Source organism: Muscardinus avellanarius, assembly GCF_963383645.1.
Source record: "Muscardinus avellanarius genome assembly, chromosome: 9".
In the NCBI taxonomy this organism is placed as follows: domain Eukaryota; kingdom Metazoa; phylum Chordata; class Mammalia; order Rodentia; family Gliridae; genus Muscardinus; species Muscardinus avellanarius.
This window is the reverse complement of record NC_137795.1, coordinates 5,775,766-5,801,135: the sequence shown is the minus strand read 5'-3', so window position 1 is coordinate 5,801,135 and position 25,370 is coordinate 5,775,766. Positions and strand designations below refer to the sequence as shown.

General features: G+C 46.4%; 1 protein-coding gene across 1 annotated transcript in view; it reads right to left on the bottom strand.

The window, feature by feature from the left end:
• SCRN1 (secernin 1) overlaps positions 1–23,026 on the bottom strand; it is a gene marked incomplete at both ends in the record, with an annotated part of 43,988 nt that extends 20,962 nt beyond the window's left edge. Inside the window, 2 exons of the mRNA XM_080701527.1 lie at positions 5,041–5,222; positions 22,868–23,026. Coding sequence (XP_080557653.1) covers positions 5,041–5,222; positions 22,868–23,026 — 341 coding nt within the window. The remainder of the gene's footprint in view (positions 1–5,040; positions 5,223–22,867) is intronic.
• Positions 23,027–25,370: the final 2,344 nt, after the last annotated feature.

The window sequence follows — 25,370 nt, the reverse complement described above, 5'->3', positions numbered from 1 at the left end:
CCATGGCGCAAGCCAAGCATGGCAGCACACACTCGTAATCCCAGTACTTGGGAGGCTGAGATAGGAGGATTGCAAGTTCACGGTCAGCCTTAGCTATTTAGTGAGGCACTGTTTCCAAATAAAGAATAAAAATAGGACTGGGGGTGTAGCTCAGTGGTAGAGGGCCCCTGGGTTCCACTCCCAGTAACACACACACACACACACACACACACACACACACACACACAAATAAATAAAAATTAAAAATTAAAAAGAGATTCATGAGGCAAAGACTTTAAAAAATTAAAGAAAATGGCCGGGCGTGGTGGCGCACGATTGTAATCCCTGTACTTGGGAGGCTGAGACAGGAGGATCGCACAGGTTCGAAGCCAGCCTCAGGTACTTAGTGAGGCTCTCAACAACTTAGTGCGACCCTGTTTCCAAATAAAATACAAAATAGGTCTAGGAATATAGTCCAGAGGTAGAAAGCCTCTGGGTTCCACCCCCAGTACCACCAAAATAAATAAATAAATAAATAAATAAATAAATATTAAAGAAAATGCAGACAAAGGTTGGCTTTCAATGTCAACTTCATTAGAAATGAATTATAATAACAATATTGCCTAACACAGGGATGGTGGTACACACCTGTAGTCCCAGTTCTTGGGAGACTGAGACAGAAGGATCACAAGTTGAAGACTATCCTCAGCAACTTAGCAAGACCTTGCTTCAAAGTAAAAAATAAATTAGGGCTTGGGGAATAACACAGAGGTATATCTGGGTTCAGATCCCATGCCACGAAAAAAAAAAGTAAAAAAAACAAAACAGTATTGCCTGATGCTTGGGTTCCCACAGCCTCTAAGAAACACATGTAAGCCAGGCATGGTGGTGCACACCTATAATCCCAGTACTTGAGAGGCTGAGACAAGAGGATCACAGTTTTGAGGACAGCCTCAGCAATGCAGTAAGACCCTGTTTCAAAACAAAAAGTAAAAAAGGCTGAGGGTGTAACTTGGAGGTAGAATGTCCCTGGGTTCAATCTCCAGTAACAAGCAAGAAAGAGAGGGAGAAAGGGACAAAGAAAAAGAGAAAAAAAGGGAGGGAAGGGAGATAAAGAAATGCATGCGCCGGGCGTGGTGGCGCACGCTTGTAATCTCCGTGCTTGGGAGGCGGAGACAGGAGGATCGCGCAGGTTCGAAGCCAGCCGCGCTGGCTTAAGAGACCCTGTTTCCAAAATAAAAAATAGGTCTGGGAGTGTAGCCCGGAGGTAGAAGGGCTTCCAGGAACCCCAGCACCACAAAAAAAAAAAAAAAAGAAATGCATGCAAATCGTGCCTTAATTTGGAAGTCAGTGCCTGTTAAGATGCGACTGCCATTCGTGTATACCTCCTTGAGCTGCGGTTGGATTTGACACACAGATGGAAAACACAGGGAACAGGGTTCATTCAGGGGGATCGCTGTGTTCTTCAACCACCTCTAGCAGACACCTGAAGCAGAATGTAAGATGCAAACAGCCTCCCCTCACAGGACCTATCCAGGAAAGGATGGGCAACCAAGCACGGAGGACAGGCAAGCACAGAGGAAGCCGTGGTGCCTTAGCCAGCAGCACTGAGCCCAAACGGAGAGGTTGCCATCAACGGCAGCGAGTTCCCTCCGAGCCCTCTTCTCTCTTCTGGAGCAAGGGCCTCCTCTGAAGTGTTAGGGTAAACAGATCGCTGGCCCCACCCCCAGGTCCAGTAGGTAGGGACCAGGACCTGCATCTCTAACAGGCTCCCAGGCCACGCTTGTTCACTGGCCACGCTTTGAGGACCACGGCTCTAGCACCAGGCCACTCAAACTGGTTTGTGGGTTCACAGCATCTGGAGCACCTGGAACTTCCTAGAAATTCTGGCTCAAGAGTAATTAGAGGACTTGGCTGGTATGAAATGGCCCCTTCAAGTCTGACCAGGTTCAGCTGAACTGATGACAGCCACTTGAGAGCTGGGACCAAACCCCAAGGCAGACCCTGGACTCAAAGATCCATGCGGGGGGGAGGGTAGCAGTGGAACCACAGTGAAGACCCTGCCGGGGCGGAGTCCTCATCACACCCCTTCTATTGCAATAGCTGGACACCATTAGCCAGCAAAGAGTTAAAATTAAAGGGCTCAGGCTGAGCTCCTACCCTGTCATACACTCCTGGCAGGTGTTATTATCCTGACCTTGCTGTCACAATACCCATTATGCGCCAAATATATCTTCTCTGTGTACATGCCTCAGTACATCCGAGTCAACCACACCTAGCTGAGCATGGTGGTGCACGCCTGTAATCCCACTACTCAGAAGGCCGAGACAGAAGGGCCGCAGGTTTGAGGCTAGCCTCAGCAACTGTGTGAGGCTCTGTTTCAAAATAAAAAATAAAATAGGGCTGGGGGTATATCTGGAAGTAGAATGCCCCTAGGGTTCAATCCTTAGTAAGAGAGAGAGAGAGAGAGAGAGAGAGAGAGAGAGAGAGAGAGAGAGGAAAAGAGAGAGGGAGGAAGAGAGGGAGGGAGGGAGAGAGAGAGAGAGAGAGAGAGAGAGAGAGAGAGAGAGAGAGAGAGAGAGAGATTGAGATAAGCACTGTCCCAAGCACCCCATGACTAGTTCATGACAGTCTGAACACCCAGCAGTGTGTGCTGAGGTCACACCCTGGAACTCTGCGTCATTCATATGACACCAAATCTCAGATCTCCTTTTGATACCTCTCTCCCACTGCAATCTATTACATTGTAAAAGTTTACAATACTCAATTTTCTGTCTTCTCCTTGTGGCCAGATTAAAATCTCTTTGAAGCTTTGAGCTTCTTCAGGTGCCCAAAAAGTAGTCATTCCCCGTAAACCCCTGTTGCTTTATTGATTGATAATCTTGAAAAGGTAAATCTAAATTGGAGTAAAAAAAAAAAAGCATTCTCTTCCATTATCCTTTAGAAAGTAACTATTAAAATGATGACATTGCCAGTTAGATAAGTTCTGTGATGCAAATATAACCACACAAAACTCGCAGTTATAAACAAGGAATTAAAAAGGCATGCTTTTCATTGTAATTCTTCATTTTCAAGATTTCTATTTTTTTATTTTATTTTATTTTATCTTGTGGGTCTGGGATGGAACCCAGGGGCATTCGACGTCCGAGCTACACCCCTGCCCCATTTTTTTTATTCTTTATTTTGAAACAGGGTCTCACTGAGTTGCAGAGGGCCTCACTAGGTAGCTGAGGCTGTCCGCGAACCGCAATCCTCCGGTCTCAGCCTCCCAAATGCTGGGATTACAAGCGTGCGCCACCACGCCCAGCTTCAAGATTTTTATTAAGCACAGAGGTTAAAGGCCAGGTGTGGTGATGCATGCTTGTAATCCCAGTGCTTAGGAGGCTGAGACAGGAGGATCACAGGTTCTCTGCCAGCCTCAGCTACTTCCTGAGGCCCTCTGCAACTTAGGGAAACCACGTTTCAAAATAAAGAATAAAAAATAGGGCTTGGGATGTAGCTTGGAGGTAGAATGTCCCTGGGTTCAATCCCCAGTATCAGATAAATTCAAAGTCAGATATGCATCGTTGAGAGGGGCAGAAAAAAAAAAAGTGGGAGGAGGGCACCAAGCACAGTCTGAATGTATGCCATTTTCAATATGATCCAAAATAAAAAGTAAAATTCTAAAAAAAAAAAAAATCTGGATATGGTGGCATATACCTGCAATCCTAGTACTGTGGCGGCTGAGACAGGTAGATTACAAGTATAAGACCAGCCTCAGCAACTGAGGCTCACAGCAACCTAGCAAGACCCTGTTTCAAAACTAAAAATAAAAAGGTCTGAGGGTGTAGTTCAGAGGTAGAATGCCCCTAGGCTTAATCTCTAGTACCATAAAAATAAAAAATATTTTTAAAAACACATCAATTCAAGCTTGCCATTACTCTATATGTTTTGTTCTGTTAATCAAGAGAAAATTGGTTGTAAATAAGAGGCATTTTCTGCCTTCTCCCCAGTTCAGAAATCTGCTCCAAGTTTATAGGAACCATGAATAATAAGGAAAGATAAGGGAGACATAAGGGAGTATTCTACCCAAGGGGTGTCCCTAGCAGATCTACGTGTCAGTTGGCAGAAGCAGCATCCACCGGGCCCTCCGCGTAGCTGTGCGGTTTCCCCCTGCAGGACTAATATCCAAACTTCTTTTCCTTTGGCAGGAAGGTAGCTTTGGGAGATATTCAGAGGGCACGCAATCTGCCCTCTGAAGGGCAGATTTCAATACCATATTAAAAACACAAGGAAACTCAGTCCAGAGGAGTGCTTGTAACTTAGCACATCGCACTGAAAGCCACAACCCAGCTCCCTGTCCAATCTTCATTCAACTGTGCCATCCTCCGCCATATCACTGTTTCAGTAAAAAGAACCCATTTCAGAAGGCTGCTTTGCTCCTCCTGGGACATGGGGGCTGAGAGAGGAGGGAAAGCAAGAAATGGCAACTGAGAGGTTGAGGGTGGGGAGGAAAGGCATCTCTGTTCTTTTTTTCTTCTTACATTTTATGTATTTTTACATACACTTTACGTATTTTTATATATTCCATATATCATAAATTCACCCATTTAAACTGTACAGTTCAGTCGTCCTTAGTCTGTTCATGAAGTTACACAACCATCACCATAATCCAAGATTAGATCATTTCAACATCTCCCAAAGAATCCCAAACCCTGTTAGGAATCACCCTCCCCTCCCTCGCCTCTCCCTAACCCCAGGCAATCACTAATCTACTTTCTGCTTTAATGCATTCTCCTCTTCTGTAGGAAAATCCACAATACATGACTGATGTGTCTGCCTTCTTTTGTTTAGTATAATGTTCTTAAGATCATGTTAGAGTTTATAGCCACGCTTGATTCTTTTTTTAATTGCTGAGTAATATTCTATCATAACCTTTTTCCCCCATCATCTCAAAGTTTCTATCAAAACGCACATCTTTGGGGGGAACTATGTTAGAACACATGAGACTCTGGAGGAAATGAATCCTGTTCCCATTCCCATCTCTTCTGGGAGTTATTTCAAAGAATCCCCATGCAGTACCTGACCAGATCCATCCCGAGTAAGGCCTCGGTCTCCGCAGCTGGCTCTCTGGCACTGACGGGTTCATTGGCGATGCACACGCCGTGCTCGTTGGCTCCCATCTCTGCTCCCCAAAGCCAGGCGGGTTTGCTTATCATTATGGCGTGCGTCCGGGGAACCTGGTCAATTGAAATGTACGTGCACTACAAAACAGAAAGACAGAAAGCACCGTCACCTGTCAGATACCACTTAGCTTCCACCGTGGTACTCACGCACACTGGACCATCACATTACCCACAAACAGCCAAAAATAAAAGGCCTTGGGAACAGAGCTTCAAAAGACACCCCCCCCCCCAGTCTCAATGCAGCTCAAAGGTCTCCATGATGAGTTTAGGTCTATTCTGTTCAAACCCTTCTACCCACAGGACGTGGTCGTCTTGAACCAAGTATTCAGCCCCTCGCTGTCCCGGACACCTGGGCTCGGCCATCTCCATAGTCACAGCGGCTACCAGCATGTCAAGCAGACACAGGCACTCATTCTCACTTGCTGAGATCCTGCTAGGTCAGTAGTGTTTGAATATATATATATATATATATATATATATATATATATATATATATATATATATATATATAGTAGAGCTCTACCTTCAAAATAAACTTTCCCCAGCAGCCTGACCTAAAAAGCAGAGGCCAGGCGTGGTGGGCGCGCTTGTAATCCCTGCGCTTGGGAGGTGGAGACAGGAGGATCGCGCAGGTTCAAAGCCAGCCTTGCTGGCTTAAGAGACCCTGTTTCCAAATAAAATATAAAATAGGACTGGGAGTGTAGCCCAGAACCTGGAGGTAGAAGGGTTCCATCCCCAGTACCACCACCACCAACCCCCCCCCCCGAAAAAAAGAAAAAGAAAACAGAGAAAAGGGAGGATGATTTGTGTGCAGAAGGGTGCCAGGGAGCTAGCTGGACATTAGCAGAGGGGCCAGCTGGGCCTGGCCTGGCGGGAGGTTTACCAGCAGAGCCCTGTTCGTCTTGACCCCCCTCCTCTGTGAGAAGGGGGCGGGGAGACAACAGGGCAAGAGCTGTCAGTCACCCCAAAGGTAACAGGTATAAAGAAGGTGTCCAAAGGGACCATGAACCCTGGCGCTTGGAATGCCCCACACTGTTTTCCTCTCCCAGAAATGGACGGCTCCAGACCCCTCCTCTGGAGCGTGACCCCGTTGCCCCAGGGCCGCCTTCCACCCTGGGAATGGCCCACTCCTGAAGCTTTCCCCTGGAGTGTGGCCCTCTGCCCTCTCTGCAGTGCCCATCACTTCTCTAAATAAACCTCCCGTTCTCCCCCATTTGTGCTTCAGTTTAAGTGTTCTCCAAGCAGACAAGCAAGGACTGAGATGGTGCGAAATAACTTTAAGATCTCCCACCGGCAACACTGAGACCCTGCTGGGGTTCAGAGCGTCTCTCTCGCGCGCACCGCGCGCTCCTGTCTCCAAGTGAACCCGCTAGAAGGACAGAGCTTCTAGCCACTACTGGAACAGCACTGCGCACCACTTGGACTCGCCTGCCTCGCCTTCTCCGAGCTGCTGTATCTTTACCAGGACAACGAGGGAGCTCATTTGAAGCAAATCGTTTCTTCCAAAGAATTTTTAACCTCAAACCCTTATTTCATACAAACTCCTTTTTGTTGTGGTGGTGGTACCGAGGATGGAACCCAGGGGCATTCCACCCCTGAGCTGCACCCCCCAGCCCTATTTTTTATTCTTTATTTTGAAACAGGGTCTCACTGAGTTGCAAAGGGCCTCACTAAGTAGCTGAGGCTGGCCTTGAACCTGCGATCCTCCAGTCTCAGTCTCCCAAATGCTGGGATTACAAGCGTGCGCCGCTACACCTGGCTATAACCTCTTACATAGAAGTATAAACACAAAACCAGTAAAAGTGCTGCTGCATAAGCCAGGTGAGGTGGAGCACATCTGTAAGCCCAGTACTTGGGAGGCTGAGGCAGGAGTAACTCAGGTATGAGGCTAGCCTCAGCAACTAGAGAGACCTTGCAGTTAGGGAGACCCTATTTCAAATAATAATAATAATAATAATAATAATAATAATAATAATAAAAAATAAAAGAGATCCAGGGATGAAGCTCAAAGGTAGAATCCCCTAGGTTGAATCTCCAGTAACACACACACACACACACACACACACACACACACACACACACACTATGCTGTGCAAAAAAAAAAAAAAAGCCTGGGCCCAGCAGGGACACCCATGCAGCTCCTTGCCAACACGGCCCCTTTCCCTCCCCACACCATGGCCCACGAGGGGGCTGGGCTGGGGCACCAGGTCATCCATGGAGCCTTGGGCTCTGACAGTCTCCCTGTGTGCTGGATACACAGTGGGATTCTGGCTCTAAGTTACCCAGAGATCACAAGCTCCCAGGGGACCATTTTCAGGTCTGCAGGAATCATTTACGTTTTAAATTGTGCCGCTGAAAGCATTCCTTAGGTGTTTTTGTTTTTGTTCCAGTTTTTAATTCAAGACTGCTATACCCAGTGAATGCAGCCCAGAAAGCTCTTCTGCATCGATTCCCCACCATCTCGAACCTCGTATAAGCTGAAACACGTGCAGCCCGTACACTGGCTGGTCGGGAGACATCGTGTCTGTGGGGTAACTGAGCTCTAGTATGTCATTTCACTTGATACAGATGTATAAACAAAAAACTAGGACCAGGGGTTGCCAAGAAACCCTCAAGTCTTTTTTTTGTGTGTGTGGCAAACTGACAATAAAACAGTACTCTTGAAATGTTTCTCCTATTCAGAGGCCAAAAATAATGTATTTTAAAAAGCTTTTCTGGTAGAGCAAAAAAGCCAGCCAGAGCAATTGTCACAACTACGTCCCTCTGTACTTTTCTAAGTGGTATCTAAGTTTCGATTTTAAGTTTGCATCCCTCCATTGCTATGGTTTGGATGTTGAATGACTCCCAAAGACCCTTGTGTCACGGGCTTGGTCCTCAGGGTGGTGCTACTGGGCAGTGATGAACCCTGAAGAGGCAGGGCCTGAGCTAGGCATGGTGGAGCGCACTTGGAATCCTCACACTTGGGAGGCTGAGACAGAAGGATTGCAGGGCCAGCCTCAACAACTTAGCGAAACCCTCAGCAGTTTAGCAAGACTCTTGTTTCAAAACAAAAATAATAAAATGGGCCTGGGGTGTAGCTCAGAGGTAGAATGCCTCTGGGTTTAATTTCCAGTGCCCTAGAGAGAAAGGCAGGGGGGGGGGGGAGGTAGGGCACGGTAGGCAGGCCTGAGGTCATGTTTTTGAAGGGGATTGTGGGACACCAACTTCTTACTCTTTCTCCTTTGCTCCCGGCTCTTGACATAAGCAGTTTCCCTCCAACAGTCTCCTGCCATGAAGTGCTACCTCACCACAGCCCCCAAGTGACAGGGAAAACCAATCAAGGACTAGACCCCGCCCCCAAAACCATGCACCAAAATAGCCACTTTCTCTGCCTAAGTTAATGATCTTGAATATTTGTTGTAGTGAAGAGCTAACTCACACAGGCATTGATCAAGTCTTTCCCCTGGCCCCACTGAGTGCAAGTGACAAATTTTGTCTTGAAAAGAAAGAATACATGGGCCAGGCATGGTGGCTCACGCCTGTAATCCCAGTACTTGGGAAGCTGAGACAGGAGGATTGTAGGTTCGAGGACAGCCTTCGCAATATAACAAGACTCTCAGCAACATAGAGAGACCCCATTTTAAAACAAAAAAATTAAAAAGGCTGGGGGTATTGCTCAGAGGCAGAATGCCCCTAGGTTCAATCCCCAATACCATTGGGGAAAATTTAGATAAGAAAGGAATCTCATCTCCTTAACCATAGACTGATAACAAATTTTTAAGGTAAGAAAAAAGTAAAAATAGAGATGGCTTTATTGTTTTGTCCTCAACTTCAGTTTTATACACTCATTTTCATTTTATTTATTTAGTACCCGCTACACCGAAGTGTTCTGTGCCAAGTGCTTTGGGCAGACAGTCAAGGAAGATGCCCGGTTCCTGTCCTTTCCACTGGGAAGAAAAGAAGCCCACACAAACTATCATGACCACCATGATGACGGTAGCATCACCGAGGCCCCTACGTCCTTATCACGGCATCTCGCTCCCTCCTTTTGATAAGCTTTGTCCTGCTTTATTTTCCCCCTTCTAAAATGCTATAGAACTGACCTACTCATTACACTATTATTTGCATTTTCTAGCTCCCCCAGCTAGAATGTAAACTCCATGAAGGAAGAATGTAAAGTCTCTGTTGTCGGTCCATGGACATATCACAAAGCTGCCACATAGGAAGCATCAAGAAACTTTTTTAGGACAGATAAGTGGAAGGATGAACAGGTGAATGGGTAGGTGGACGGGTGAATGGACAGACGGGTGGGTGGATGGGTGGATGAGTGGGTGGATGAATAGATGGGTGGATGAGTGGGTGGATGAATAGATGGGTGGGTAGATGGGTAGATGGATAGATGGGTGAATGGATGGATGGATGGATGGGTGGGTGGATGCATGGATGGAAGGATGGATGGATGGATGGATGGATGGATGGATGGATGGATGGATGGATGGATTGTGCAGGTCTAAGGGAGCATAATAAAGGTCCAAAGGAGAGAGGGAAGGACCTAAGGGGCCAGAGGCTTTCTCAAGTGCATGATCTTTGAGTCAATCTTTAAAACTGGGCCAGACAATAAGCTATTTCAGATGGAGCTAAGGTCCTGAGAAGGACCTTAAGGTGTCAGCTGAGCATTCATGGTCCAGGGAGTCCCCCATTGTGCCGCTGAGGGGAGCTACTGGAATGACTTTGAGGCAGGGAGCTGCAAGGGCTCTACAAGGACTGAGAAAAATGCTGCATGTTGAATCAAAAAGACCAGCTGGTCCTCGTGGGAGTACAGAATGTATGCAGCCAACCTGACACTTTCCAAGCCAAATTCAGAATGATGAGGAAGGAAGGGGATCCCCAAATAGCCAGATGGGCCCAGTCAGCCCCTCCTAAGCACAGGACTGAAAGCCAGCGTGGCCAGACCTCCCCCTCCCCTGCACAAGCACCAAAGCCTCAGGGAGCCCAGACACATGCCCCTTCTGACCTCTTTGTCATGGACCACAGAAACCCCGGCCTAACAAGGGCTATTCAAACCCGGTCCATTGTGGTTTTAATCTGGCTAATCACAGCACCTCTGGGAGATGGGGGCAGGGAGGGGAAGGATGAACACATTATTCTCAGATGGTTTGGTTATTTAAAATCCCAGGCTAGAAGCAAATCTCACAATATAAGGAACATTTACACCATATATAATTAGAAAGTTTCATGAAGCCAGCCATCTAGAACATGAACTCCACAGGCAGTCTCTCTCTCTCTCTCTCTTTTTTTTTTTTTTTTAAATAAAACTCACCAACCTTGGCAATTGCCACATTATTAATGAGGCAGAGAAGAAGTGGGATTTGAGATCTCCGAAGAGGTTTCACCAGGGAAACATAACAGAAATAGCACCTGATCTCGTCTTTCAGCATGGCAAAAACAATTTATTTCCCTAAGTCAAATTTTCTAGCCAAAACCGGGCGTGGTGGTACACACTTGTAGTCCCAGTACTTGGGAGGCGGAGACAGGAGGATCGCAGGTTCACAGCCAGCATCAGCAACTTGTGAGGCCCTCTGCAACTTAGTGAAACCCTGTTTTCAAATACAGAATAAAATAGGGCTGGGGGTATAGCTCAAGAGGTAGGACGCCCCTGAGTTCAATCCCAAGCACCATAAAAAATAAAAAAATAAAAAAATTCTAGCCAAATTTCTACTAGAAAAAATAAGGGTAGTGAGGCCCAGTGATACATGCCTATAAACCCAGTATTTGGGAGACTCAGACAGGAGGATCACAGGCTCAAAGCCAGCCTCAGCAACCTAGCAAGACCCTTAGTGATTTTGAAAGATCTGAGCATGGTGGCATGTATCTGTAATCCTGATGCTTGGGAAATTGGGAGAGGAGGATCACAGGCTCAAGGCCAGCTTCAGCAATTTAGTGAGATCTTCAGCAACTTGGAGAAACCCTATTCCAAAACAAAAGATAAAAAGGGCCGAAAGTATGGTGGCACACACTCATAATCCCAGCATTTGGGAGGCTCAGATAGGAGGAACACAAGTTGGCAGCCAGCCTCAGCTACTTAGAGAGGCCCTTTGCAGCTTAGTGAGACCCTCCCTGTTTCAAACAAAAGAATAAAAAAGGGGGCCTGGGGTGTAGCTCAGAGGTAGAATGTCCTGGGTTCAATCATTACCAGTGCTTGAAAAAAAAAAAAATCTGGGAGTAGCTGGACATGGTAGCACACACCTGCAATCCCAGTACTTCAGAGGCTGAGACAAGAAGATTGCAAGTTCAAGGCCAGTCTCATCAATTTAATGATATCCTGTTTCAATAAAAGAGGGCCTAGCTTGGATGTAGAAGGCCCCTAGGTTCAACCAGTAAAGGGGGTAAGGGAAGAAAGAGTGTCACTGAGATGTACTTTTTTTTTTTTTTGGTGGTACTGGGGTTCCTGGAAGCCCTTCTACCTCTGGGCTATGCTCCCAGACCTATTTTTATATTTTTATTTGGAAACAGGGTCTCTTAAGCCAGCGTGGCTGGCTTCAAACCTGCGTGATCCTCCTGTCTCCGCCTCCCAAGCGCAGGGATTACAAGCGTGCGCCACCACGCCCATCTCAGAGCGGCTCTGTCTCAGCTTTGGTTATTAAGCTGTCCAAGTAAACTGTGACAAGAGATGTGTAATTTGTCTTCTGCCCCACGGCTACTCCCTCCCGGCCTTTCATATCTGTCCGCAAGTGTGACTTCTGACTGTCAAAGCCACGTAGCAATATAGGAATGCCCCGAGCTGGGGACAGCGCAGTCGCTCTCACTCAGATCCTGGAGCTTTACAGGAGCCGCCTGTCCTGAGCCTGCCCTTCTTCCAGGTGGCTGCAGGGGACACTGGCCGCGTTGGAGGGGGGACACAGGAGCCTGGAGAGGGCCTCCTGACAGGCAGAAAGGGCGCTCTGCGGCGTGAGTCCTCCATTGTCTGCTGGGATTGAGGCCAAAATGTAAAGCAAGGTCAGCAGCAGCTGGCGCCCACGCCACCCACACTCCAGCACACACATTCCTGGACCTCGCCCAGTGGACTGGGACAGAGACACGCACACAATAGACGTTTCAAAGGCTGAAATGCGGCCATGGTCCTCTCCTATTGTACTGGTGGTGAGCACAGCCCTGGCACCACACTGCTGTGAGGCGCACTCGGGAGTCAGCGCGTTCCGGGAGGAGGGGCAGGGAGCCTGCGCCAAACTGCAGAAACGCCAGAATGTGCAATTTTCCAGCAGCGTTGCTCACCGTTGCTCGTGGGTTTTTGCTTGCTTGTTTTTAACCTTTTTACCTCCCTGCCGTGTCGAGGGTTTGGCGGGTGGTGCATCCTGGGGGTTGTTCATAAGAGTCTAACTAAAGGCTAAAGAAGGCATTCAGAGTCTCAGCAACTTCGTGAGGTCCTCTGTAACTTGCTGAGACCCTGATTGAAAATAAAGAATAAAGCTGGGCGTGGTGGCGCATGCTTGTAATCCCCACGCCTGGGAGGCTGAGACAGGAGGATTGCACAGGTTCGAAGCCAGCCTCAGCTACTTAGTGAGGCTCTCAGCAACCTAGTGAGACCCTGTTTCCAAATAAAGTATGAAATAGGCCTGGGAGTATAACCTGGAGGTAAAAAAGCCCTGGGTTCTACCCCCAGTAACACACAGACACACACACACACACACACACACACACACACAGACACACACACACACACACACACATAAATATAATATAATTAATATAATATAATATAGCCAGGCACAGTGGTCCATGCCTAGAATCCCAGTACTTGGGAGGCTGAGACAGGAGGGTCTCCGGTTCACGGCTAACCTCAATAACTTAGCAACACTGTTCACAATTTAGTGAGACTCTGCTTCAAAATAAAAAATAAAATAGGCTGGGGTTGCTGGACATGGTGGTGCACGCTTGTAATCCCAGTGCTTGGGAGGCTGAGACAGGAGGATCACCAGGTTCGAAAGCCAGCCTCAGCTACTTAGTGAGGCTCTCAGCAACTTAGTGAGACCCTGTTTCCAAATAAAATATAAAATGGGTCAGGGAGTATAGTACAGAGGTAGAAAAGCCCTTGGGTTCCACCCCCAGTACCACACACACACACACACACACACACACACACACACACACAGAGGCTGGGGTTTTAACTCAGACACAGAATGCCTCTGGGTTCAATTCCCAGTATAAGTGAATGCATAAATAAGTAAGTATATTAATTAATAATTAATTAATTGGGCTAGGGTGTGGTTCATAGGTAGAACACCTCTGGGTTCAGTGCCCAGTACCAAATAGAGAGAGAGAGACAGAGAGAGAGAGAGAGAGAGAGAGAGAGAGAGAGGAGGGAAGAGGGAAGAGGGAAGAGGGAAGAGAGGAGAGAGAAGAGAGAAGAGAAGAGAGAAGGTGGTGAGCTCAGAGGACAGTACCCTCAACCATATTTTAAAAGATTTGCTTTGTCTTTCCCTGAAGCTGTAAGGAACCTTTGGGGCTGAGCAGCCCAGAGGCCTGGAGTGAATATTGCTTTGGGAGGAGACACGCTGCCCTCTGCTCTGTGTCAGGGAAGGGAGGGTGAAGCTGGCCACTCACACAGCCCCTGGAGAGAAAAGAGTGAGACAGACAGGAAGAGTGCGTGCAGACGGCCGGCGCCCAGAGCTCCGCTCAGCGCTCAGTGATTCTACAATGGCCTGTGCTTCCTCACTGTCAGAAGTAAACTTCAGATTAAAACTCAGGACACACACACACACACACACACACACACACACACACACACACACAGACAGACACACACTACAGCTATAATCTCCAATGGGCAACTCTTCTACCAAGGCCACCAAGCCATCCTCATTCTTAATTTGCTATTCTTTTCATAAATATGTTCACTAGAAGGAAAAACAAACAATCTACCAAAAGCCCATTCCGAACATGAGGCTAGTGAAAACCAGACATAAGGTTAACTTTTAAAAAAGGAAAGGAAACGATGGAAGGAAATAACAGAGATTAGATTTAATGCAAAACAGTAATAGATTATTTTTAAACTATTAAGTGTTAAATCTAACTTAGCTGTGAAAAGTTCTCTCTGTCCACCAGAAGTGATGGTACACCCCTGTAACCCCAGTACTTAGGAGGATGGGGGGTGGGCCGGCTTCAGCAACTTAACAAAACCCTCAGCAACTTAGCAAGACCCTGTCTCAAAATAACAAATAAGAAAGGGCTGGAGATGTAGCTCAGAGGTAAAAACCCCTGGGTTCAAACCCTAGTAACACACACACATACACGCATACACACACCACACACACACACACACACACACACACACACACACACACTTTCTCTGTCTCCATAAACTTTGATACAATTAGCCTCTTGGGCACCAAGTATAAATAATGTAACTGTAACTGAAGCCCATTGTTTTTCTGGAACAATATTGTAATGTTGGTGGAATGTTTTACGAAAGGAAAGGTTCAGCCATACAAGAATAGGCCTACATCACCCATGAGTATGTGTACAAACCTGCACACATACGCGCGCGCTTCTCGACCTCCCCCACCCAGTAAGAAGAGTTGTGCTTAAAGCTGAGACAAGTTGTGTCATGCGGTGGTGCAGCAGCCTCAGACAGGAAAGAGGCCCTTTCAAAGGCAGATACATATTTATCCATTTGTCTCCACAACCCAAAGAGAAGTTGTGAGAAACCCAGAATCCACAGGGGAAATACTAAAGAATACAAAATTTAGATGTTCCAATCCGCCAACGGTACAGCTGAACAATAATGTGCGGTGTAATTTTAGAAATGGAGCACCTCCGTGCTGAAGGATCTTATTTCTTATTCTTCTAGACTCAAGCAAAGTGAACTTGACATATAGTGATGGATGGACAAAAATGACTGATGGGAGGAAGAAGGGCAGTGAGTGACAGGGTGAAAGTGGAGCATCAGGAAGGATGGACCAGCTGGAAAGACAGACCAGCTAAGAGGATGGACCATGAGGAAGCATGGGCCAGCTGGAAGGATGGACCAGCTGGAAGGATGGACCAGCTGGAAGGATGGACCACGAGGAAGAATGGACCAGGTGGAAGGATGGACCAGCTAAGAGGATGGACCATGAGGAAGGATGGACCAGCTAAGAGGATGAACCATGAGGAAGGATGGATCAGGTGGAAGATGGACCAGCTAAGAGGATGGACCACTAGGAAGGATGGACCAGGTGGAAGGATGGACCAGCTAAGAGGATGGACCACTAGGAAGGATGGACCAGGTGGAAGGATGGACCACTAGGAAGGATGGACCAGGTGGAAGGATGGACCAGCTAAGAGGATGGACTATGAGGAAGGATGGACCAGCTGGAAGGATGGACCAGCTAAAAGGATAGACTACGAGGAAGGATGGACCAGCTGGGAGGATGGACCAGCTAAGAAGATGGACCACAAGGAAGGATGGACCAGTTAAGAGGATGAACCAAGAGGAAGGATGGATCAGGTGGAAGATGGACCAGCTAAGAGGATGGGCCACTAGGAAGGATGGACCAGGTAGAAGGATGGACCAGCTGGGAGGATGGATGGACCATCTGCAAAGACAGACCAGCTAAGAGGATGGGCCAGCTGGGAGGGTGGGTGGGTGGATGAGCAATCAGGATGACTTTCACACCTGGTTATTCTTAGAGAATGAGGTCCTGGGACCTCAACAATCAAGTATGAAATTTTTACAGAAACCTCAAGATACATGTGTTTTAAATACCATAAAATGAGCTGGGCGTGGTGGCACACGCTTGTAATCCCAGCATTTGGGAGGCTGAGACAGGAGGATCGCAGTTCAAGGACAGCCTCAGCTACTCAGTGAGGCCCTTTGCAATTCAGTGAGATACTGTTTCAAAATAAAGAATAAAAAATAGGGCTAGGGGTGTAGCTTGGATGGTAGAATGCCCGGTACCACAATAAATAAATAAATAAATAAATAAATAAATAAATAAATAAATCTATAAAATGGATGAGGAATAGATGGGAATTTATAGAAAGTTGTTACTTCTTATATTTTTTTTAAATCTATAAGTGAAAGAATACTTTTATGAAAGTTACATGCTAACAATAATGGCTCATAGGCCCAGATATGGAAAGAACCCATTATTCTGTATTGGGAACAATGGCAGAAGGAAGGTAGGCATAACTGTAAGAAAGGGTTAAGAAAGAACAAGTTAGAAAATCAGACTGCAAAACACATGCTAAAGTCAGGAGTGTGGGCACTGGGGCTGGAGTCACGACCCTCTTAGTACTAGTTATTAAAAAAAAAAAAAAAAAAAACAATGCCCTCGTCACAGTGTTCACAAAGCGCTTCTACCCGTCGGCTCCAGGTCTCACCACCAGAGTCCTGGCACGTGGCAGAGAAGGGTTATGATCTCCATCCAGGAAATGAAGAAACCGAGTCTCAGAAAAGTCTGAAGGCCCAAGACTCAGTAACAGGGATAGCAGGATAAGAACGAGGACCCGCCTCGAGGGCAGAACTCGTCCCCTCACCCAGGTCCTGGTGAATTGCAATCGCCTTATAATGGTAGGACATGTATAACATCCTCCATGCCCCTAGAGAGCAGGCCGTCTAAAGGGAGGAGGGCACACTGGTGCTGGGGCCTTGAAGGATGCCTCGGCCGACCATGTGGGTGAGTGCTGAGAGAGCGAGGACATTCTCAGCAAGGGACAGAAAGAACAAATGCACAGAGAAATGCCCGTGTGCTGTTTGTTCAAGAACTGGGAAGCAGCTCAGCATAGCTGGGGCCTGGGGAGCCAGCCGAAGAGAACAGCTGAGAAGGGAGATGCAGAGTAAGCAGGAGCGATGTGGCCTTGACAGAGGTCAGTCGGTACAAAGCCTCACCAGAGGAACCGGCGACCCTGCGTCCAGTGGCTACGTGCGCAGAGCACAGGAGGACTCAGGTACAAGGCCGTTCAGCTGCGACATGTGGACCAGGAAGACACAGAAAAACAGCCCAGGTGTCCAGCAGTGGAGAAACAATTAAATCAGTTATGGAAAACAGCAGAACTTTCCGGCATGTTTGAAATTATATCTTTTAAACATTAAGTTTTAGAACAGCACATACTAAGTGCTACTTTCATGAAAAAAGGCAGAAAATGAGGCCAGATAGACGTTGTTTTGTTTTTGCATTTGCATAAAGCACTGAAAAGATGTGCAAGAAATTAATAAAAAAGGGTTATATAAGATCAGAATCCAGCAAAATAGTTCTGGAGAGAGGAAAACTTCTTACTTTGAAGCCTTTTAGTATCCTTTAATCTTTGAACCACATCAAAACATTACCTATTCAAAATGTAAAATTACATTTAAAAGTTATCTTTACCCAAATGAGTTGAAAACTTATGTCTGCACAAAAACTTACACACAAGTCCTTATAGTAGCTTTATTCATAACTGCTAAACCTGGAAGTGATTCGCATGTCCTTCAACAAGAATGGATAAACAAACTGTGGTGCATCCAGACAATCAAACATCCTACAGTAATAAAAAATGTGTTTTCCATCCTGAAGAGACATGGTACAAACGTAAATTCATAATGTTAAGTGAAATAAGCCAATCTGGGAAGTCCACATGCTGTACAAAATCAACCATGCTTTGTGTGTGTGTGTGTGTGTGTGTGTGTGTGTGTGTGTGTGTGTGTGGTACTGGGGATGAAACCCAGGGACATTCTATCTCCAAGCTACACCCCAAGTCCAATTTTTTATTCTTTATTTTGAAACAGGGTCTCACTGAGTTCCAAAGGTCCTCACTAAGTAGCTGAGGCTGTCCGGGAACCTTGATCCTCCTGTCTCAGCCTCCTGGATGCTGAGATTACAAGTGTGCGCCACCACGCCCAACTCAACCATGCATTTTTGAAAAGGCAAAGCTATAGAGACAGGAGAGAGTTCAGTGGTTGCCAGAGACTATAAAAGAGGGGTGAGCAGGTCAGGACCACAGAGGAATTTTAAGGCAGTAAAATTATACTCTATGCTACTAAAGTGGTGGACACAGGTCATTATCCCTTGTCTAAACCCACAGAATATTCAATAGAGAGAGAGAGTGAACTACAGACTTGAGTTAATAATAAGGTATCAATGTTGGCTCGTCAATTACAACAAGCACCCTAAAGTAAGAAGTTCATAAAGGAAGACTAGGAACACAGGTATGGGGCAGGTAGGAACTCTACACTTTTGGTTCGTATTTCTGTAGAAATAAAACTGCTTGGCCGGCAGTGGTGGCGCACGCTTGTAATCCCTGCACTTGGGAGGCGGAGACAGGAGGATCGCGCAGATTTGAAGCCAGCCGCGCTGGCTTAAGAGACCCTGTTTCCAAATAAAAATATAAAACAGGTCTGGGAGTGTAGCCCAGAGGTAGAAGGGCTTCCAGGAACCCCAGTACCACCAAAAAAGAAGAAGGAAGAGGAGGAGGAGGAGGAGGAGGAGGAGGAGGAGGAGGAGGAGGAGGAGGAGGGAAATAAAACTTCTCTTTTTTTGATCATGGTGGTGGTATTGGGGATTGAAGCCAGGGACATTCTATCCCTGATTCTCAGCCACATCTCCAGCCCGATTTCTTTTTCATTTTTTATTTTGAAACAGGGTCTTGCTAAATTGCTGAGGCCTGCCTCACACCTGCAATCCTCCCATCTGAGCCTCCAAAGTACTGGCATTACAAGTGTGTACCACCATGCCCAGCTAAAAATACTCTTAAAAGAAAAATCTATTAATTTTAAATGAAAAGAAAGAGAGGAAGGCTAATATTAATAGATTACTGCTCAGGAAAGGTCACAGGTTTGAGGCCAAAGTGCAGAAACTTAGCAAGAAGACTGTCTCAAAATAAAACATAAAATAGTGCTGGGGATGTCGTATCTTGGAGGTAGAGCGCCCTGGGTTCAAGCCCCAGCATACAAAGCATACAAATAAGACTTGTCTGTAAACAAACCAATTTTTTTTTGGGGGGGGGGTTGAAGCTGGGGATTAAGCCCAGGGTACTCTACCTCCCTCAAAACTCCACTTCCCAGCCATTTTTTTAAAACAAGGTCTCACTACATTGCTGAGGCTGACCTTGAATCTGCAATCCTCCTGTCTCAACCTCCAGGTAGTAGGACTCCAGCAAACCAAACTTTTTTAAAATAAGGGAGTGGTAGAGTTGTGTTCTCAAAAGAAAATTCTGGAAACCCTGCAGGGAAAAGGATCCAGGAGAAAGAGCCGGGGCCAGAGAGAAGATGGAAGCAGAGAAAGATGGGGCCACCTGAAAGAGACAGGGGTCACAGTGGGGGAGCACCAGATGGGAAGCCACAGGGCCCCAAGGCAGCTGCCCTGGGCACTGGGGGGGCAGCACAGGTCAACGTCCCTCCCTGTGTTTAGTTATCTGTGTGGCAGGTGCTGGTGCCGTTACGGCAACAGGGCAAATGAGATGGAGAAAATGAACTTGGTCCTTGACCTGGGAGGTATTTTTCCTGCAAAACACACATTTGGAAATTTACAGAGACAGGTAGAAGCCCAGGTACGAGGCTTGGAAAAGAGGTCAGGAGACTAATTACTGAAGACTAACTATTAATATGTCAAACCATACCTATTTATGTGAGGGGGCATGATTTCACCCACAGCATATTTGAGTAATAATATACCATGGGTTAACCAGTAAAAGGATTCTAGTCTATTTCCTAAAGTGGTTGTAACCAAGAGAGTAAAACACTAGGAGTTATTTAGCCCATTTTCCCTCCAAACAAAAAGAACCTTTTTTGAAATATTTATTTCAGACACATTTATAAGTGTTTTATGAGCTGGTCATGGTGTCACAGGCCTGTAATCCCAGCCTGGGAGGCTGAAACAATATAATTCAGGTCTAAGGCCAGCCACAGCAACAGAGAATGGCCCTCAACAAGTTAGGGAGGCTCCTGTTTCAAAATAAAAAATCAAATAGGCCTGGGGTGTAGTTTGAAGGCAGAATGCTCTAGGTCCAATCCCAGTACTATACACAAGAAAATAAAGAAGCCCTTCCTATAGGTCTGTTGCTCTTTGGTGCTGATTTGGGCTTTTAAAGGATTGAAACAGAGCTGGGCATGGTGGTAAATGCCTGTAATCCCAATACTGGGAGGTAGAGACAGAGGATCACAGGTCCGAGGCCAGTGTGTAGAAATTTAGCAGGACCCTATTTCAAAATAAAAAATAAAATAGGGCTAGGGGTGTAGTAGCTTGAACACTCCTGGTTCAAGCCCAGCACCACAGAGAGAGAGAGAGAGAGTGGGAGAGAGAGAGAGAGAGAGAGAGAGAGAGAGAGAGAGAGAGAGAGAGAGAGAGAGAGAGAGAGAGAAGACTGAAACAGTGATTTAAGATTGAGTAAATAAAATACTGGACACATTGATGAATACTCATTTAAAACAGGAAATCTGTTTATTTGTTTGTTTTTGGTGGTACTGGGGGTGGAACCCAGAGGCTTTCTACCTCCGGACAATACTCCCAGACCTATTTTATACTTTATTTGGAAACAGGGTCTCTCTAAGTTGCTGAGAGCCTCACTAAGTAGCTGAGGCTGGCTTCGAACCTATGTGATCCTCCTTTCTCAGCCTCCCAAGCGCGGGGATTACAAGCGTGCCCCACCACGCCTGGCAAAATCTGTTTATTTTATAAACCATAAAAGACCAAAGAGTAGTGAGTGGAAAGAGCTTCTTCATTTACTAGCCCCAATTTTTCCTCCAAATTCTTCATCTTTTAACAAAAACAACTACCATTTAAACACACACATATTCTCTCTTAAGTAATCAAACCATAATCAAGGTTATTTTATGGATGCACACATGGCTAAATTTACCAAATTAATAGAAAAAAGTGATTATCTCTATGAGTAATGAAAAAACCCTTCAACAAAATTTAATATCTATTTCTGAGTCATTGTTTTTGTTTTTGTTTTGTTTTGTTTTGCAGAACTAGAGATTGAACCCAGGGGCTTTCTACCTCTGAGTCATACCCCCAGCCCTGTTTTGTATTCTTTATTTTGAAATAGGGTCTCACTAAGTTGCAGTGGGCCTCGCTAAGTAGCTGAGGCTGAGGCTGGCTGTGAACCTGTGATCCGAGTTTTTTTTTTTTTTTAACACACAAAGTAGGAGTTCAGGAATTCATATAGAAGCTTTTAACATGATTGGGCAGCATAAATGCCAGTCTAAAGGAGGACTCGGTCCATGGGGAGGTGAGAGGCAACCCCACTCAGGTCAGACACAAAGAAAAAGACACTCATTTTCTCCACTACCCCTTAACACTGAATCCAAGATGTGAGTCAAAGCAATCAGGAAAAGAAAATAATTAGTGATGTATGAGAAGCAAAATGTCGGTATCCACAGTTGATATTACAACATGCCTGGAAACCCCAAGAGAATCAGGAATGAAAGGTGACGCCACCAACAAATAGGAATGGATGGACATGTGTTAGTATGATTAAAAACAAATAAACAAGACTAGACACTATAATAGATACGTGAGGCTATTATGCCTTTCAATACTATTGACAAGAGCAAAAGACTAGAAAACAACCCGAATATCCAGCAGCGACATGGGGCTGATTACACTGTAGTGCATCTGTAACACGGAACACTACGCAACTCTAAATAAGGAGAGAAGAAAGCCTGTATACATACGATGCCCTGATCCTTGAGATTGATTTTAGTGGAAAAAAGCTAATTGGAGAAAAGGTATGAAGCTACCTAAGAAAGGAGGGAAGGACCAGATAGAATAGGTGTGTGTGTGTGTGTGTGTGTGTGTGTGTGTGTGCGTTTCATTACATACATCTGTAAGTTTTTAAATGGAAGGCTAAACCAAAAAGCTTCTTAAGCATGGTTACATAGAGAAGAAAAAGAAAGAAAATAGCAAAGAGGAGATAAGGAATGTCATCGTTAAATACAAAATGTCCCCTAAAGAGCGGATTTACTAATGTTTGGAGCTGATGTAATTGAGACATGAGGGTTGTAGTCCCCCAAGTGGATAAATCCATCATAGGATATGGCTGGAGGTGGTCCCTGGGACGCAGCCTTGGATACTGTATATATGGTCCCCCCTTGTTTCTAGACTCAGCAATGTGAAGAGCACAGCCCACGTGCTCTCCCTGCCTCCCGCCGCCATGCCCTGAGACCCGCGGGCCCCGGCCTCAAGTGGACTGGACCCAAAACCATAAGAAAATAAATCTTTCCTTTAAGTTATATGGTCAATCTTTAAAGTATAGCTGCAAGAATGCTGATGGATACAGGACAAGAAGGCCGACTTTGAATATATCTTATTCTATAATTTGACTTTGGAGCCACCTAAGTATTGTACCTAATTATAAAGTAAGGACCACAGTGAACATACCCTTGTCCATGAACTAGTTTTTTGTTTTTTGTTTTTTGTTTTTTGTTTTGTGTGTGTGTGTGTGTGTGTGTGTGTGTGTGTGTGTGGCACTGGGGGTGGAACCCAGGGGCTTTTCTACTTCCGGGCTATACTCCCAGACCTATTTTATACTTTATTTGGAAACAGGGTCTCACTAAATTGCTGAGAGCCTCACTAAATAACTGAGGCTGGCTTCAAACCTGTGCGATCCTCCTGTCTCTGCCTCCCAAGCGCTGGGATTACAAGCGTGCGCCACTACGCCCGGCCCATGAGACTAGTTTTTAAGATCATGCTCGGGCCTGGATATGGGAGCCCACAGAAGTGGCCTGACACGGTGAGGTCGATGGCCAGCAGGCCTCCCCGAGGACCCAGCAAGGCAGCACTCACCTCCACTTTGCTCTCAGACTCGTGTTCAGCCGCAGGGAAGTACACAACCTCCTGCACCTCATCCCGAGGCCGGGCAGAATTCTTCCCAAACACCACCAGACCGTCCTTCGAGCACGGCGGGAAGGCCACGAAGCAGTAGCTGGGAGGGGCGCCGTCCATTCTGCAAAGAGAGGGTGGTGAGAAGGGACTTGTGTGTGGCGAGCTCCTCAAACACAACCCACCAGCCACAGTGGCTCCACTGTGGAAGGGCCCAGCTGGCCAGTGCAGGAGGCGCAGGGAGCGGGCTTGCAGAGCCAGAGACCGGAGACCAGTTAGTGCCCCGAGAATTCACAGAGCTCAGATTCGCAACATCTCAGTGGCCACCAATAACACTGCGAAGTGGAAAAAGAAAAGGAGGTCCCTGCTTCTGGTAGAAGATGAGCGCCAGCAAGCACGCATGCACACTCACGCACACGCAATGCACGCAAACATGCGAATACATGTGACATGCATGCACACAGAAATGCACACAAGTACACACCCAATAAACAAATAAATAAACAAATAAAACACTGCAGCCTCTGGGAATTGGAGGGGATGGGTTCCTGAGCCCCCCCGACAGATACCAAACCCACAGATACTCAAGTCCCTTATATAAAATTGTGTATAGCCGGGCGTGGCGGCGCACGCTTGTAATCCCCGCGCTTGGGAGGCGGAGACAGGAGGATCGCGCAGGTTCGAAGCCGGCCTCTCTAGCTTAAGAGACCCTGTTTCCAAATAAAAATATAAAAATAGGTCTGGGAGTGTAGCCCGGAGGTAGAAGGGTTTCCAGGAACCCCAGTACCACCATGTAACCTACACATATCCTCCTGCACACTTTATTTATTTATTTTCTATTTTTTTGCGGGTCTGGAGATGAAACCCAGGGGCATTCGACCTCCAAGCTACACACCCTGCCCTATTTTTTATTCTTTATTTTGAAACAGGGTCTCACTAAGTTGCAGAGGGCCTCACTAAGTAGCTGAGGCTGGCTGTGAACCCGGATCCTCCTGTCTCAGCCTCCCGAATGCTGGGATTACAAGCGTGAGCCACCACACCCAGCCCATCTCCAGGTTGTTTCTAACACCCAATACTAAGCGAAGGCTATGTAAAAAGTTTGTGTACATATTGTTTAGGGAACAATGAAAAGAAAAAAGGGTCCATACGTGTTTAGTACAGATGCAGCTGCCAATATTGTTCTTTATTTTATTGCACTGAACTGTACTCACACATCATGAAGCCCAGGGTGATAGAGGCACATGTGCCCACAGCAACCGGCGAGCCTCCCCCAGCCCCAGCCGCTCCCTCTCCCTCCCCACCTCCCTGCACCACACTGTGATTGGCGTTGATAAGTTGGTGCGTGCACATCACCGAGTCTTCCTCGCCCCTCCTGCCTCCCAGTCTCCACTAAGCTTTCTCCTCCTTTGTCTGGAGTCTGTCCTGTGTCCCAATTTCTCCCTAGCTTCCACATATGAGGGGAAGTATCCAACCTTTCACATTCCTGACTGCCTAACCTCACTTAGCATGATATGCTCCGGTTCCGTTACTTCCCTGCAAATGAAATAATTTTGTTCTTCCTTATGGCTAAGTAGAATTTCGTTGTAGGCACATCCCATAATTTTGTAACTTATTCATCTGTTGATGAACACCTAGGCCTGTCCCATAGTTCGGCAATTATGGATTGTGCTGCTCTAAACATAGAAATGTGTGCATTACCCACACTGTTCTTTTAACTCAGGTTTGGTTGACTCCACAGATGCAGGGACCTCAGGCAGGAGCTGATGGTCTTGAAGCAGTGCCCAGACTATAGATGCGTGGCCACCTCGTAACAGGTTTTGAGGTGTGATGACGAAATGAATGTGAAGATAACTAGAAGATGCCATAGCCCATGTTGTGTGTGTGTATGGTACTACAGATGGAACCCAGGGGCCTTCTATATCCAAGCTACACCTCCAGCCCTATTTTTTATTCTTTATTTTGAAACAGGGGAGAAAATGCACCATGGCGCAGCCATTGACTCATGGCTAAGTCGGGGTAAGAAAGCTGATGGTGAGGCCAATCCCATTTCTCCTGATCCGAGTCTCTGAATCCTAACTCTGAAACATGAATGTGGCCCTCCTTTCCATCTGGAAAGCCTTTGTGTATCTAGTTCATTCCTCTCTCTAGCACCTTGATGAATTTGTGTGTGTGTGTGTGTGTGTGTGTGTGTGTGTGTTCCTAGGAATGGAACCCAGGGAATTCTTTCTCCAAGTGACACCCCCAGCCATATTTTTTAATTCTTTATTTTGAAGCAGGGTCTCACTGAGTTGCAAAGGGCCTCACTAAGTAGCTGAGGCTGTCTGCAAACTACGATCATCCTGTCTCAGCCTCCTGAAGGCTGGGATTACAAGCGTGCGCAACCACGCCCGGCCCCTAGATGAATTTTAGATACCTTCACTTTTCTGCAAACCTCTACGTGTCCCCTCTAAGCCAATATCTCCCTCCC